The sequence below is a fragment of the Mauremys mutica genome, chromosome 7 (genome assembly GCF_020497125.1).
Source record: "Mauremys mutica isolate MM-2020 ecotype Southern chromosome 7, ASM2049712v1, whole genome shotgun sequence".
Taxonomy (NCBI): Eukaryota; Metazoa; Chordata; order Testudines; family Geoemydidae; genus Mauremys; species Mauremys mutica.
Window position 1 is genome coordinate 31,312,675 of NC_059078.1, and position 16,512 is coordinate 31,329,186.

General features: G+C 43.5%; 1 protein-coding gene across 3 annotated transcripts in view; it reads right to left on the bottom strand.

Moving 5' to 3' along the window:
- Positions 1–5,913: 5,913 nt before the first annotated feature.
- CDC42EP2 (CDC42 effector protein 2) overlaps positions 5,914–16,512 on the bottom strand; it is a 35,993-nt gene continuing 25,394 nt past the window's right edge. For all 3 annotated transcript variants that reach the window (XM_045025774.1, XM_045025772.1, XM_045025773.1), the window contains one exon: positions 5,914–7,615. In XM_045025774.1, the coding sequence (XP_044881709.1) occupies positions 6,277–6,996 (720 nt within the window). In that variant the 5' untranslated portion in view covers positions 6,997–7,615 and the 3' untranslated portion in view covers positions 5,914–6,276. The remainder of the gene's footprint in view (positions 7,616–16,512) is intronic.

Sequence of the window (16,512 nt, forward strand, 5' to 3'; positions counted from 1 at the left end):
ATATCTGAGAACTTTCCAGTAGTGCATTAAGTGACCTGATTAGCAGCTGTTCAGTAACACCATTCAGCCCTTGGGAGCACAACAAGACTGGGATAAATTCACCCACTGACTTCAGTAGAGTTACACCAACAATGAATTTGGCCCACTGATTTTTATGTCGGTCCTACACAAATTGTAGCTGGCATTTCTTGTTTTAAATTGTGGTGTCTTGTGTGGCTATTTTTTATTTGTATTGTGGCAACATAGAGAGGCTTCAATTGAGATTGGGGCCCTTTGTGTTGAGTGCTGCACGTACACATAGGAAGAGACTGTCCCTGCTCCAAAGGGTTTATAATTTAAATAGATAGACAAAGGTTGGGAGAAAGGAAGAGTTATTGGAGCTCTGTTTACACCAGCTGAGTTTCTGGCTTATTGTCCCCATTTTACAGATGAGGAACTGAGGCACAGAAAATTATGGATAACATTTTTGAAAGCACTAAAGTCACTTTTTAAAATGGGACTTAACCACATAGGTGCATTTGAAAATTTTACCTTATGTGACTTGTCCAAGGTCACACAGGAAGTCTGTTCCAGAGTAGGAATCAAAACCAGACTAAAGAATCCCAGGCCAGCGTCTTAATCACAGGACCTGACTTCATTTGCTTTACACCAGGAATGAACTTGTCTTATTTTAATGTAGGCCTTATGCAAATCATGGCTGACATTTCTTGTTTTTAAATAGTTATCAAAGTGTGGCTGTGTGGTTAACAAAAATTAATATTTACAGTGCAAAGTACCAATCATACCTGTTTATAACGAGCCAAGTTTTTTGACCTCAGTTATTAGTGGGATTCCTTTAAGCTGGTCATTATTTTTACAGATGGATAATCTTAAAATGATTAAACATGTTTTCTATAGCTAAGACATAAATCTCTGAAAATGGAAGTTTCTAATGAAATAATCACAGCAAGAGTCAGAAGGGATTCCATGCCTTCCATCCTCCACACCTAATAGAACATTATACAAGGGGCAGGCTGGGTTTCCCTTCTTCACAAACATCAGCTAATGGGCTCTTTTGGCAGCAGGATATGAAACTAGATGGACCAATGGTCTGGTCCAGGGTAACAAGGAGGCAAGGAGACCAGACTAGATGGACCCATTGGTCTGACCTGAGATGGGGATACCAGGATACTTTGGCCCCTTGGTCTGATCCAGTGCAGCAGGGAGTGACGGGGCTATTAAGCTAGATGGATCATTGATTTGATACAGTATAACAGGAGGTTGGATACCAGACTTGATATATTAACGCTATGAATCCTATATTCCTAACTCATCACTAACAGTGGACGGAATTAATTTTAACAGTGAAGCAACTTTTAAGACTGATTGCAAAAAGTCATATGCTATTTGGAATTTTAAATTGTATCTGTTCAAGAAGTTTTAACATGGGACAGACAATTCTGACAGCTGGGAAGACTGATGCCTAGAGTCTGATCCTGTGTGCTAGTATGTCCTTCTTGGTAAGGGTTATTTGTACCAGTCAGTGCAGCTTTCTGATGCTTCCAAGGATGGGGTGTGGTGGGGGAGGTGGATTCCAAACACTTTAGGCTGAAATCTGTTTGTGCATTCACTCTGATGTGCCAACTAAGGTGAAATCCATGGAAACAAATGCCACTGTGCTGTCGCCATGGACACAAAGCCCCCACGAGGATTATGGGCAGCAATAGAAAAGCAGAGCTGCCCATTAGCAGATCTGCTCTGCACTCAAAAACATGGTCCGTTCCAGAATTTTTCTTGGAATTGTTTGGCTGAACAACAGCTTTAGTATGTTAGAAAATAAAGTTAACCTCGTGAGAGAGGAGGAGAGAGAGACTGATGGACAGAGATTGATCTTGGATAAAGCAAGTTACTGCAAAGGTAAAATTGTAGAGGTCTGCATTCTAAATCTGAATTCATCCCCCCTGCCTCCTCCAAAATCTCAACAGTGTTAATTGGCATTGATACTCTAGTCTAGTGTCTGGAAATTCCTGGAGTGATGCCTGATGGAGTATTCTGTGTAAGAAGGATAATCTAAACAGAAGAGATGGAGTCTGGATACCATGGTGATAGGCACATTAGGCATACCAAACAGGATTCTGCATTGCCTGCAACTTGTGTAGTCATTTGCACCAACGCAAAGCAAGTATAAAATACTTCCTCAGAACACTAACAATTTGTACTCACTTTCATGTAGGACAATATCAGAAAAAGTGGGGTGGCCCCATACTGAGACAGACAGACCATACCCTAATATACCCAGATGTGGGTTAACGTGAAGGATGAACTCTGCAAGTGTGTCAGGGGACCTGTTTTTCTTCTGGCTGCAGCATTGGTAGTGAGCACCTACCCTAAAGCCTCAATGTGACCTTGGAAACTGCTGGCAGCCAAAAGAGGTCAGAATGTAGTAGGCAGCTTGCGGAGATGTTTTGCCATCTGAAAATAAACAGAAGGATGGTTGTAGGGTAGGAAGGATGGCCTAATCACTTGAATAGGGCCATAGACTGGAATGCAGAAGACCTGGGTTCAATTCTTGACTCAGCCACAGACATGACCCTGGCCAAGTCACTTAATGTACTTTGTGTCTCAGTTCCCCCACTATAAAATGGGGATAATATTTATCTCACAGGATATGAGGATAAACATTCATTGATGACTGTGAGGTGCTCAGATACCCTGGAGATGTGGGCCATCTATGTACCAACACAGGATAGGATGGACAGTATGCTGCCTGGAGAACAGGGAGCCAAATTCAACAGTGGTATAAATCGCACATAGGCCCAGATCCCTGACAGGTGTAAGTCAGTGTCGTTACATTGTCTTTAATGGATCCATGCTACTTTATACCAGCTATGGATTTGACATGGCATATAAGGTATCCTGAAAACAGCAGTGCAATTACACCCCTTTCTGACCCCTGGATGTGTAAGTCATACTTGTTTTCCATCCCATGGAATTCCAACTCTTAAGACTTCTGACAGATTTACACCCCAGAGGCCAGCCTCTCCAGTGCGCTGCACTTTGTGTAGTTCTTTACACCCACTGAGATTGCAAGCTCTTTTGGGCAGGGACAATCTTTTTGTTAGATGGTTGTACAGCACCTTGGGGCCCAGATCCTTAACTGGTGACCCTTAAGCACTGCCAGGAAAAAAACCCAGCTTTTATCCCCATGTAATTAGTCACAGAAGACCTGCTTCTGGTCTCCATTACACCACTGTAAATCAGGAGTAACTCTACTGCAGACAGAGGGCTAGATTCTCCACTGGTAAATCAGTGGAACTCTGTTGACTTCACCAGTTCAGAATCTGGCCCCCTGGATTTAAAACTGTTGTAAAGTCAGACCAGAATGAAATCCAGAGACTGCCATGGGAATGTTCCCACATACTCCAGGCTGAATTTGGTCCAGTTTATCTGTTTTGCAGCCTGAAGGCTAGAAAAGTTGTCAAAACACTTATTTAAACCAAAATTGCTGCTTCTCTCAGGCAGCATTGCCTTATAAGGCACCTTAATCACATACACATTTGTCTCCTTTGTGAAGCCTCCCAACAGAAACAGATGGGCAGCATAAACAAGAGCTGAGACAGTTGTGCAGTGACAAGATGAGAGCTTGTTAGTTTAATGAGTCATTATTTATTCCCCTCTAGAAAAGATTAAACAAAATGATACACTCTGTACAAAACAGCAAATCAGTGACATTGAGATGTTGTAGGAAAAACATATTCTGATGCAGAGGGAGGAACAGAAGGTCAGTGCACCTTAATTCCTTGCGGGTACACATCTTAAACTGTGAATTGAGGCTGCCAGAAATGTCCATGAATAATGATGCTTTGAACTTAATTACTGCCTTTAATCCAGTGGGTTCTTACATACATCAAACCTTGATATCTGTGTGGTGAAGGGAAGGCATTTTTAAAAAATCCCTATTTTATAGATGGGGAAACTGAGGAAGAGAGAGTTGTGACTTGCCCAAGATCACACGGTAAATCAGTGGCAGAGCTAGGAACAGCACTGAGTCCTCACTGCTTCTAAGCACAAGACAACACCCTCCTCCCAGAGCTAGGAATAGAACCCAAGAGTCCTGACTCCCAGGTCCTTACCCTAAGCATTAAACTACATTCCCCTCCCAGAGATGGGACTAGAACCCTGGAGTCAAAGGGAACTGATAGGTGCTTATACTATGTCCTCTCTCATACCCCAAGTCTGGGCGTTTGGAAGGATTTTAAGGTCAGGCACCCAATTCCTATTAAATTTCAGATGGATTTGGGTGTCCAACTCCAGCAGGCTCTTTTTCCATTCCTAGCCCAAAAAACTATGCAAGTCTGAATTATTCCATATTGTTCCAACAAGGCATCCCCCAGAGATTAGTTGAGCAGTCTTTTAAGTCCCTCCTTATATCCTACCTCTGCCATGACACCTACAAATCATTCTTGTCTGACACTGGTTAGGTTAGTGACAAGTGGAGACTACTATTTCTCTGCTACATGCTGTTTCTTTTATTATTCCCTCATCCTCTCTACCCAGTCAGTTGTGTGTCCTATCCAGAACTTACATAGTAAAATTGTGGAGGCAGAAGTGGTCTTCTGTATTAAAATGTCTGTATAATACCTAGCACCATGGTGCCTTGATATTTGACTGGGTGGAAGAATGGCTACTAGACTGAGACTCTGGAGTGTTAGGTTCAATTCCTGGATTCCCTGTGTGACCTTGGCAAGGAACTTAAACGCCTTTAAAAATCTGCCCATTGATCTATCTTTTGCCTCAGTTCTTCCAGCTATAAAATGGGGACAATGCATCACAGGAGTGTTACAAGTATATGGTCCATTAATGATGAGTGACACACAAGTACTGAGATAGACTGGAGTTCCTACCTAGGTACTAAAGGATTATAAATAAATAAATAAGAGCAAGGGCTGACATTTAAAAACCACCTAGGGAATTTTAATGGGAATTGGGAGTCCAAATCTTTTAGGCAACTTTGAAAATATGACCCACTTGAGCAAATGGAACCATCTGTTGTCTTGGTTATTTCTGCAGTACTAATGCCAGCAGAATTTAGATTTCCATCACTTTTAAGGCCAGAAGGGACCATCAACATCCTGCATAACACCGGCTATAAAATGTCCCCACAAATTCCTGCATCAAACTCAACAATTTGTGGTTGAATTGGAGTCTACAAACTGAGAGACACTCTAAGTGATGGAGAATTTACCACATCCCTTGGTAATCTGTTCCAGTGGTTAATTATCCTTGCTTTTGAAAAGTTTCATCTTATTTCCATCTTGAAGTATGATGACTTCAGCTTCCAACCATTGACTCTAGTTATGCCTACATCTGCTAAAATATACAGTCTGCGAATTTTTACTCCTAGCTTTTTTATAAAGAAGGATCATCATCAAAGCCAAATGGATTTTGTTCCTAGTTGCTTTACTGGTAAAGTGGCAGATTATTTTAAAAATTCAATTAAGAGGTTAAAAAAATAGCTTACACTCCATTTGACAATTCAAGTAATCTGGCAAACAGCAAGTGTTCAGGTTTTCAAACAGTAAATACAGATAGGAAGACAGTTTGATTCAGAACAGCATGGATCAACTTGATTGAGTTGTACTACATCTGTGGGTGAGTTACATGACTAATGTGGACAGTGAATCTTGATTACAATGCTAATGAGAAATCCCCTTAATATATGTGGTTATATTCCCGTCTACATCTTTTTTTCCTTTAACAAGGACCTCAGTGATATGGCATCTCTCACGGGCTCTACTTTAACAAAGCTCTATGTAAAATAGTCTCTCAATCTGAACCAGGATCCTTTTGAATTAAACTCTTGATATTCCACAGCATCATTCACACCATACCCACTACAAATAGTTTAAAATGACACAGTCCTTTTAAAAAAAGTCATATCCCTTAAAATTTATTCATATCAGTAAAGTTAGAGGTCTTATTGCTAAGCGGCAATTTATTGCTGATACTGAACTTATCTTAGTTTCATACATTTTTCAGTACTGAGCAACATTCAAAGGCCTGCAGAAAGCAACATAAAAAAAACCCATCAGTATGATGTGCATTGGTGAAAAGTAAGCAACACACTCCTAAAAGCTTAATACCCTATTACTATAAGATGCACAATTGGGATTCCAAACAGGATAAAATTCACTAATTCAAGCTGGCCCAGTTAACCATATTCCATATTGGGGAAAAAATTCTTATCTACAAAACTCAACATTTTAAAGTCTTTCCCCACGGAAGTCCCTTTAGTTTTCATGTCAGGATTTCTTGCCTGCCAGAATCTTGTATCACTTTCCCAGCTTGGTGTTTATCCATGACCTGAAGGACATCGTCCAAGATAGAAGGCCCCAGATCCACATGGAGGGAGAGCAGGGAACCAGCATGGGACATAAAGGACTCATCCTTATTTTTCTCTTCAACAAACCCATTCTGAGGGATGGCAAACAGCTCATTGGGGCTGCAGAGGTGAGAGATAGGTTCAGAAGTCCTGCTGTCCTTGGATGAAGTCAGTTCTGCCACAGCTTCCTTGCCTTGCAGAGCTGGTTGAACTTTATCATCAAGGTGCAGCCTTGGTGGCTTTGGTGGGGCCTGGGTAGAGGGCAACATTAGAGCCTGTGGACCCCCAATGACAGGCAGTGAGATGGCATTCTTTAAGAGTGGCGAGGGGGCTTCAGAAAATGGTTGCTCATGACCAGAGATAGTAGCAGTCCTTGAGAACTCAAATGGCACTCCACAGTGGCTGCCCCTGTCAGAATCTAGGCTACCTTCAGTCCTTGGTAGAAGGTGGAATTTCCCTTGCAAGAAAGAAATATCCCCAAACATATCATTCTCCCCACCACTCCCTATGTGAATAGTGTGTCTGAAGTCTCCCAAGGGGGGGCTGATCATATCAGAAGAAAGGATATCTCGGAGTTTTTCCTTCTTGCCCTTCCTACTGCCTCTTTTCAGGTAGATTGGAACCTTGGTGGACATCTTGCCAATTACTAAAGCCTTTACTATTCAGAGCTGGCCTGGCAAAGTCCATCAAAATAATCCCTCAGATGAGGGTATCTTTTTGGATCCTAAAAAACAGGTTTAAAAATAATCTAAATGTTTTCTGCCATTTTTTATAAAGAGATGTTTGGAAATGGAGTAGTAACATGTAGGAGAAAAATTCTCACTGTCAAAATGCTTCAGGGAATTAATTCCAGCCACTCACAGTTTCTCTTTCTAAACTTTGTTGGATATGTCACAGATAACAAAATGACCCAAGTAATTCATTCCAGGCACTTGTGATGTCTTTTGAGAGTTCATCAGTAAATCTGTTGCCTCAGAAAAATCAGCTTAAACTCTTAAAGTTGGAATCAACAAAATGTATTAAATCCAGGGTGATTCATATTTGATGAGGCTGAATGGAGACGTGCTAAGAAGTTGGACAAGTGACATGTTCCCAGTGGAGGCTGAGATTAGGAACACACAGCTTCACCAGTCAATTTGTTCTGTTCTAAATTTTCTTGAAGATGAAACTTGTCAACTCAGCAAAGGAGCATGAACTTCCATTCCCTGACTCTGCCATTCATAATCCAGGTTTTACCACACTTCCAGTCAAACACTGTATAAAACAGATTAATAAAAAAAAAAGTTAGTTTGTTTTTAATCTTAGTCAAGATCAGTCATTTTTAGTTATGCTGGAGAAGTTCAGTATGTATTTCAAGGAGCACTAGTAACCTTTAAAATTATCATTGCTTTTGAAATGAATTCTGCTTTTCCATGATTGGCACTGAGTTCCACAAGTCAATGTGTATGCATGAGTCACAGAGATCAGGAGGATACACAAAAATAGACATTTATGCAAACAAGAATATAATCCATAGTTATGCTAGTGAGGATAAATAATTGTAAATTAGACCAACCTTCATGTCTTAAACCAAGCACTAAGTGCCTGGGGTTGGGAAGAAACATCAAGTGAGACTTTCCAAAGTGCCTAAGTGGTTTAGGAGCTTCCACATAGGTGCTTTTTAACATCTCGCCCTTCCCCCATAAGTATGCTCCTGAAGAATTGCCTCTTACGTGGAATTTACACCTTTCTCTGATGCATCTGGTACTGGACACTGGTCAGTCATTGATCTGAGCTGACATAGGCTCAGTGGTGGGAGTACTATGCTAAAGGGACTCTTAATCTGATGGAAGGAGGCCAGGATACTGGACTACGTAGGTCCACTGGTCTGATAAAGCATGAAGTGTGGGAATACTGAGTTTGATGGATTCATTGGACTGATCTAGTATGACAATTTTTATGTTTCTAAGTTTCAAAAAGCTTCCCATCTCCTCATTCATCTTTCAGATGGATGAATGACAACTAACCAGTTACTGATACCACTTGAAAGAAAGATACAATACAACTACAGGACTGGGAGACAGGAATTCCTGGATTCTTGGCTCTGCTACTGACTCCCCGTGCATAACCTTGGACAAATCTCTTCACCTCTCTGTGCCTCAGCTTCCCTAAACTAAAAAATAGGAACCATAACACTGCCCTAAGTCACAGGGGTATTGGGCAGGTTAAACAGTTAATGCATGTAAAGCTCTTTGAAGACAAATATTATGATCTCTTCAAGGAAGGGACTGCTTATTGCTACATATCTACAGCACATTGCACAATAATCCTCTGCTCTCAGTTGAGGCCTTAGGCACTACCATGATGCAAACAACCGAAGAAACATAAAATACTATTGACCACAGGCCTGTTTACACTCCAGTCAAATACCCAACTATTCAGAGCAAGCAGACCTCTTTGCTCAGTATACTCAGCACTTCTGGAAAGAAAAGAAGAGTGTCTGCCAAGCAGCTGAGACACTGTAGGCCAGTTCTTCCTCCTCCAGACAATCCCCAGCCATGATGAATTTTGCAAGAGAGTCACTCAACATTCCAAAGTGAACCACATTTGCAATGTTTCATTCGCAGCCACTTAAAAACAAAAGCAAGACAACCAGCTGAAAGCTCTGTTTGGACTCTGGGAGTTTGTTTTACCTTCTATTTTAAAGCCCAAACAAAAGATCTCCGCAAAACCACATTTTAAAAGAAACAACTTTGTGCCAAAGGTAGAGGGGAAGCTATGTGATGTGCACACCCTGCAGTAATGAGAGGGGGAGTCGTCAGCACATATCAATGTTGTTAAAAACTCAAGAGCTTTTTGAAATTCAGGATGGTTTTTAAATGTCAGTCTGTGCCAAATGAATTAAGCAGGATTCCCTTTGGGGCAGCTCTTCTCACAGTAACATTTCAAGTATTAGCACTGATTGGAAGGCATGAGATGCACTGTCCTAGGGATGGGAGTTCCACAGCCACCGCTCCCAAGAGAAGAAGGTGGGTGGTGGTGGTTGGGGACCCCCTCCTCAGGGGACTGAGTCATTTATCTGCCATCCCAACCAGGAAAACCGAGACGTGTGCTGCTTGCCAGGAGCTAGGATTCACAATGTGACGGAGAGACTGCCGAGACTCATCAAGCTCTCGGATCGCTACCCCTTCCTGCTTCTCCATGTGTGCACCAATGATACTACCAAGAATGACCCTGAGCGGATCACTGCAGACACCGTGGCTCTGGGAAGAAGGATAAATGAATTTGAGGCACAAGTGGTGTTCTCATCCATCCTCCCTGTGGAAGGAAAAGGCCTGGGTAGAGACTGTCGAATCGTGGAAGTCAACAAATGGCTACGCAGATGGTGTTGGAGAGAAGGCTTTGGATTCTTTGACCATGGGATGGCGTTCCAAGAAGAAGGAGTGCTAGGCAGAGACGGGCTCCACTTAACGAAGAGAGGGAAGAGCATCTTTGCAAGCAGGCTGGCTGACTCATGAGGAGGGCTTTAAACTAGGTTTACGGGGGAAGGAGACCAAAGCCCTGAGGTAAGTGGAGAAGTGGGATACTGGGAGGAAGCACGAGCAGGAGAGCACAAGAGGGGAGGACTCCTGCCTCATACTGAGAAAGCAGGACGATCGGTGAATTATCTTAAGTGCCTACACACAAATGCAAGAAGCCTGGGAAACAAGCAGGGAGAACTGGAAGTCCTGGCACAGTCAAGGAATTATGATGTGATTGGAATAACAGAGACTTGGTGGGATAACTCACATGACTGGAGTACTGTCATGGATGGATATAAACTGTTCAGGAAGGACAGGCAGGACAGAAAAGGTCGGGGAGTTGCATTGTATGTAAGAGAGTAGTATGACTGCTCAGAGTGCCAGTATGAAACTGCAGAAAAACCTGAGAGTCTCTGGATTAAGTTTAGAAGTGTGAGCAACAAGGGTGATGTCGTGGTGGGAGTCTGCTATAAACCACCAGACCAGGGGGATGAGGTGGACGAGGCTTTCTTCTGGCAACTAACAGAAGTTACTAGATCACAGGCCCTGGTTCTCATGGGGGACTCCAATCACCCCGATATCTGCTGGGAGAGCAATACAGCGGTGCACAGACAATCCAGGAAGTTTTTTGGAAAATGTAGGGGACAATTTCCTGGTGCAAGTGCTGGAGGAACCAACTAGGGGCAGAGCTCTTCTTGACCTGCTGCTCATGAATAGGGAAGAATTAGTAGGGGAAGCAAAAGTGGATGGGAACCTGGGAGGCAGTAACCATGAAATGGTTGAGTTCAGGATCCTGACACAAGGAAGAAAGGAGAGCAGCAGAATACAGACCCTGGACTTCAGAAAAGCAGACTTTGACTCCCTCAGGGAACTGATGGGCAGGGTCCCCTGTGAGAATAACATGAGGGGGAAAGGAGTCCAGGAGAGCTGACTGTATTTTAAAGAATCCTTATTGAGGTTGCAGGAACAAACCATTCCAATGTGTAGAAAGAATAGTAAATATGGCAGGCAACCAGCTTGGCTTAACAGTGAAATCCTTGCTGATCTTAAACACAAAAAAGAAGCTTACAAGAAGTGGAAGTTAGGTCAAATGACAAGGGAGGAGTATAAAAATATTGCTGAGGCATGCAGGAGTGAAATCAGGAAGGCCAAATCACACTTGGAGTTGCAGCTAGCAAGAGATGTTAATAATAACAAGAAGGGTTTCTTCAGGTATGTTAGCAACAAGAAGAAAGTCAAGCAAAGTGTGGGCCACTTACTGAATGAGGGAGGCAACCTAGTGACAGAGGATGTGGAAAAAGCTAATGTACTCAATGTTTTTTTGCCTCTCTTCATGAACAAGGTCAGTTCCCAAACTACTCCACTGGGTAGCACAACATGGGCAGGAGGTGACCAGCCCTCTGTGGAGAAAGAAGTGGTTCAGGACTATTTAGAAAAGCTGGACGAGCACAAGTCCATGGGGCCGGACGCACTGCATCCAAGGGCGCTAAAGGAATTGGCGGATGTGACTGCAGAGCCATTGGCCATTATTTTTTAAAACTCATGGCGATCCCAGGGGAGGTCACGGATGACTGGAAAAAGGCTAATGTAGTGCCCATCTTTAAAAAAGGGAAGGAGGAGGATCTGGGGAACTACAGGCCAGTCAGCCTCCCCTCAGTTCCTGGAAAAATCATGGAGCAGATCCTCAAGGAATCAATTCTGAAGCACTTAGAGGAGAAGAAAGTGATCAGGAACAGTCAGCATGGATTCACCAAGGGCAAGTCATGCCTGACTAACCTAATTGCCTTCTATGACGAGATAACTGGCTCTGTGGATGAGGGGAAAGCAGTGGATGTGTTATTTCTTGACTTTTGCAAAGCTTTTGACATGGTCTCCCACAGTATTCTTGCCAGCAAGTTAACAAGGACAAGTGCAAAGTCCTGCACTTAGGACGGAAGAATCCAATCCACTGCTACAGACTAGGGACTGAGTGGCTAGGCAGCAGTTCTGCAGAACAGGACCTAGGGGTTACAGTGGACGAGAAGCTGCGTCAACGGTGTGCCCTTGTTGCCAAGAAGGCTAACGGCATTTTGGGCTGTATAAGATGGGGCACTGCCAGCAGATGGAGGGACGTGATCATTCCCCTCTATTCGGCATTGGTGAGGCCTCATTTGGAGTACTGTGTCCAGTTTTGGGCCCCACACTACAAGAAGGATGTGGAAAAATTGGAAAGAGTCCAGCAGAGGGCAACAAAAATGATTAGGGGGCTGGAGCACATGACTTATGAGGAGAGGCTGAAGGAACTGGGATTGTTTAGTCTGCAGAAGAGAAGAATGAGGGGGGATTTGATAGCTGCTTTCAACTAACTGAAAGGGGGTTCCAAAGAGGATGGATCTAGACTGTTCTCAGTGGTGACAGATGACAGAACAAGGAGCAATGGTCTCAAGTTGCAGTGGGGTAGGTTTAGGTTGGATATTAGGAAAAACATTTTCACTAGGAGGCTGGTGAAGCACTGGAAGGGTTACCTAGGGAAGTGGTTGAATCTCCTTCCTTAGAGGTTTTTAAGCCCCGGCTTGACAAAGCCCTGGCTGTGATGATTTAGTTGGGGATTAGTCCTGCTTTGAGCAGGGGGTTGGACTAGATGACCTCCTGAGGTCCCTTCCAACCCTGATATTCAATGATTTTATGATTGTTATAAACTGGGTGGAACTTTGTTATAGATTGAGTTAAAACTTCCACCTAAGACAAAAAGTGTATGAACTCACCCCAGGCCTTTTTGTTGATTATTCTTTTCAGGGGGGTGGGAGAGTTAGGGAGGAAGGCAGAACAGAAAAACTGAGGAAGTCAGAGAGAGTCTAAGGGAGCAGCTGAAAGAGACCCGGGGAGAGGTTTTTGGTCAGGGGAGCAGGCTGTGAGCAAAGGAAGCTGTTTCCTGCTATTTGATTGCTTCTGGGTTCAGAGTTTCAGGACTTTGTCCATTCTTTGTAAATAAACAAAACTGCATCAAAGAAAATACTAGACTCCATCAATTTCTACTTCCAACTGGAACATCCCCAGGGTCCTAAAACTTTGGCTAGCTGCTCGGGTCAAAAAGGGGCAACACTGAGGTCAAGAGTGGGATCCAGTCTCCAAGGAGAAAAATTGTGTGCTGGTATTCCTGTTGAACCAAGATGGAGGAATCAAAGAAGGAACTGAAATAGGACCTTGAAGCTTCACAACAGAAAGTAAAGCAGCATCTGGAAGATTCCAGAAAGGGCAGAGGGTTGATTTTCAGGCAGAGGTCAAATCGGTGTGGGAGCAACAACTCCTTATGTTCAGACAGGTTGGGAAGCCCAGCTACAAAGCTCCAGGCTGGAATGACAAGACAGGTCAAAGAGGTGACCAGCACCTGAGTGCCATAGACCAGAGGTTTTGTCCATTAAATAGTGGAGACCAGGAAAGCTTTAGCCAACTTGAAACTTGCTAACAGAGAGGGATAGCTCAGTGGTTTGAGCATTGGCCTGCTAAATCCAGGGTTGTTAGTTCAATCCTTGAGGAGCCCATTTAGGGAACTGAGGTAAAAATCTGTCTGGGGATTGGTCCTGCTTTGAGCAGGGGGTTGGACTAGATGACCTCCTGAGGTCCCTTCCAACCCTAATATTATATGATTCTATAGGCAGCAGTAAGGACTAGGAGCTGAAAATTCAGTTCCAAAAGAAAACCAAAGCATCACAGTGGAAGACAGCTGCCTGGATAAGAAATTGAACCAGCCAGAGGACTCTGGTAAGACCAGACATTTACAACAGTTGTCTACCCTGTTTGTAACCCACAAAGTCCCTGAGGGGCCAGCTCCAGTGATGCAAAAACCTACAATCTTTGAGGGGAAAACTCGCTGGGAGGCTTATTTGGCTCAATTCAATATTCTAGCTCAAATCAGTGCTGTGAGATGGACACTAGTAACCCCCCTTTTTGTCTAACTTGAGTGGCCCAGCTCTGATAGTGCTGCAGAACTTAACCCCAGAAAAGAGATGGAGTTATCCAAACCTGGTACAAGCCCTTGACATGCAGTCTGGAGTCAGCCATCAATCTGAGCTAGCCAGGGCACAGCTAATATCTAGAAAAAAAGGGAAAGAAGAAACTCCACTTGAACTAGCAGAGGACCTCAAAGACTTATGTGCCTGGCATATCCGCATATCACAAAGGCCATCCAGGATAGATGGGCAATCGATCAATGTGTAGACGCTCAGCTGGACCCTGACTTGCAGATCAGTATCAAGGAAAGGAGCTCAAAGTCATTCTGAGAGGCTGTGGATTTTGCTACAGAACTTGAATCTTGAAGAGGAAGCAGCTATTAGTGAGGAAGATGGAAGTTGATTACCTTGATCCCTGCAACTACAATTCTGTTTCTAATATATATGATGGAAAGGAGGATTCTAATCTGGATCACAACAAATTAAATGATTGGAACAAATGATAAATATTATTTGTACAAAGGAAATTGGCAATAATTAAAAAAATTAAAGGAAAACAATTCAGTTAAATGCTGTTACTTTGACAAAACTAGCCACAAAAAGGAGTGTTATACATTTAAGGAAGGCCAAGACAGAATATTACAAGTGTCTAGTGAAAGCTCCTCTCCTAGTTTGAGAAATGGGGGGACATTAAGCTGAAGAAGAAAAGCTTGGGGATACAAGGATCAGCCCCAGTTTTTGTTTAGATCTGGGCAGCTAAACAGTAATAATGGGAGTTTGGCTACTGAGTGTGTATAGGATCTGTGATGTGTATTCTCAGGGGAATCTTAGCTCCTAACGTTCTTGTAGTTCTGAAACAAGAACTGATCCCATTTCCTTTGCTGAATGACTCTGACAAACAGCAAATAGTGAGAAAAGGCACTGCAGTTGCGAAATGTGAGCTGGGTATCTGGTAAATACTGTTATAGAAGAAAACGACAATTGGGAAAGTGAGCTCCCAGAGTTGGACTTGTTCCAGCACAGTGCTGTACACTTACCCAGGGAACAGCAGAACAGTCTAAGGGTTGGTCTACACTAACGCTGTAAGTCGATCTAAGTTACACTAGTTCAGTTACGCAAGTTATGTAACTGAAGTCGATATAACTTAGGTCAATTTACAGTGGTGTCTACACTGCGCAATGTCGACAGGAGATGCTCTCCCGTCACCATAGCTTCCACCTCTCAGAGCTGGTCTACACTGGGGGGGGGGGTCGATCTAAGATACACAACGAAGTATCTTAGATCGATTTACCTCGGGTCCTCATGGCGCGGGATCAACGTCCGCGGCTCCCCGTGTCGACTCCGCTACCGCCGCTCGCTCCGGTAGAGTTCCGGAGTCGACGGGCGCGCGTTCGGGGAAATGGATATATTGCGTCTAGATGAGACGCGATATATCGATCCCCGAAAAATCGATTGCTATCCGCCGATACGGCGGGTAGTCTGAACGTACTGTCAGGGAGGTAGAGTACAAATGTGGAGGGGAGAGTGCTCTCCGATTGACTTCGTGTGTCTTCACCAGACCCTCTAAACCGGCACCGCTGCATCCATCACACCAGTGCCAGTTTAGCCAGTAGCATAGACATGGCTTAAGACTTTCTGGTTAGAAATTAAGAATTGTTCTCCTTATCCAACAAAGATATAGGTTCTACTCAACTGGTCCAACACAAGATTGATACTGGGGGAAACCAACCCATTAAACAGCCATCTCACCGGTTACCAGAAGCTAAAAGGGAAGAGGCTCTACAGGCCATTGAGAAAAGGTATCAGGAATGGAAGGCATATCAAGCCTTCAACCAGTCGTTGGGGCTCACTCATAGTTCTGGTTAAGAAAAAGAATGGCAGCACCAGATTCTGTGTGGACTGTAGAAAATTAAATGATAACCTTGATGCTGTAAAAAGTGGGTATGGCAAGTGGAAGTGGATCCAAAAGAGAGAGGGAAAAACTTTTCACAGCAGGACAAGGCTTGTGGCAATTTAAAGTGGTGGCTTTCGGTTTGTGCACTGAGAGGCTAATGGAGAGGTTATTATGTGGGATGCCTCTCAGCCTGTCTATTATACCTAGATGATATTCTGGTGCATGCATAAAGAGTTGAGCAGGAACTAAAACATTTACAAATGGTCTGTGATAAGTTGAAGGTGGCCAGTTTGAAACTGAACCCAAAGAAATGTGACTGATTCCAAAAAGAGGTAATCTGCAGTGGGCCAGACATGCCAAACCTGCGGAAAAAACAGAAATTGGGCTTGTTTTTGGCTTAATTGGCCTGTGAGTTGCTTGTTGGCTAATTTTTGGCTTGTAGCTTCTTTTTTCTGATTGGCTCCCAGCAAGCAAGAGAGCATCTCCTGTCGACATTGCGCAGTGTAGACACTGCTGTAAATTGACCTAAGTTATATCTATATTATAAGTGTAACTTAGATCGACTTACTGCGTTAGTGTAGACCAGCCCTTAGACTGTTCTGCTGGCAAGGGGGGGCAAGCAGGGGCAAGGGGGGGAGAGATTCAGGGGTGCACAGCAGGCCCACCACAGACCCAGACTGCACGCCGGAGGGATCTAGTTACATAGTATGTTGGGGTTCTTAGAGATTGGCTTGTTTTGGCCTTGTTTTAAAATTATTTTTGGCTTATTGTGAAAGTCGGGGCGTTTATGTATCGTGTGAAAGTTGGCAACTGTGCAGTGTGCACACA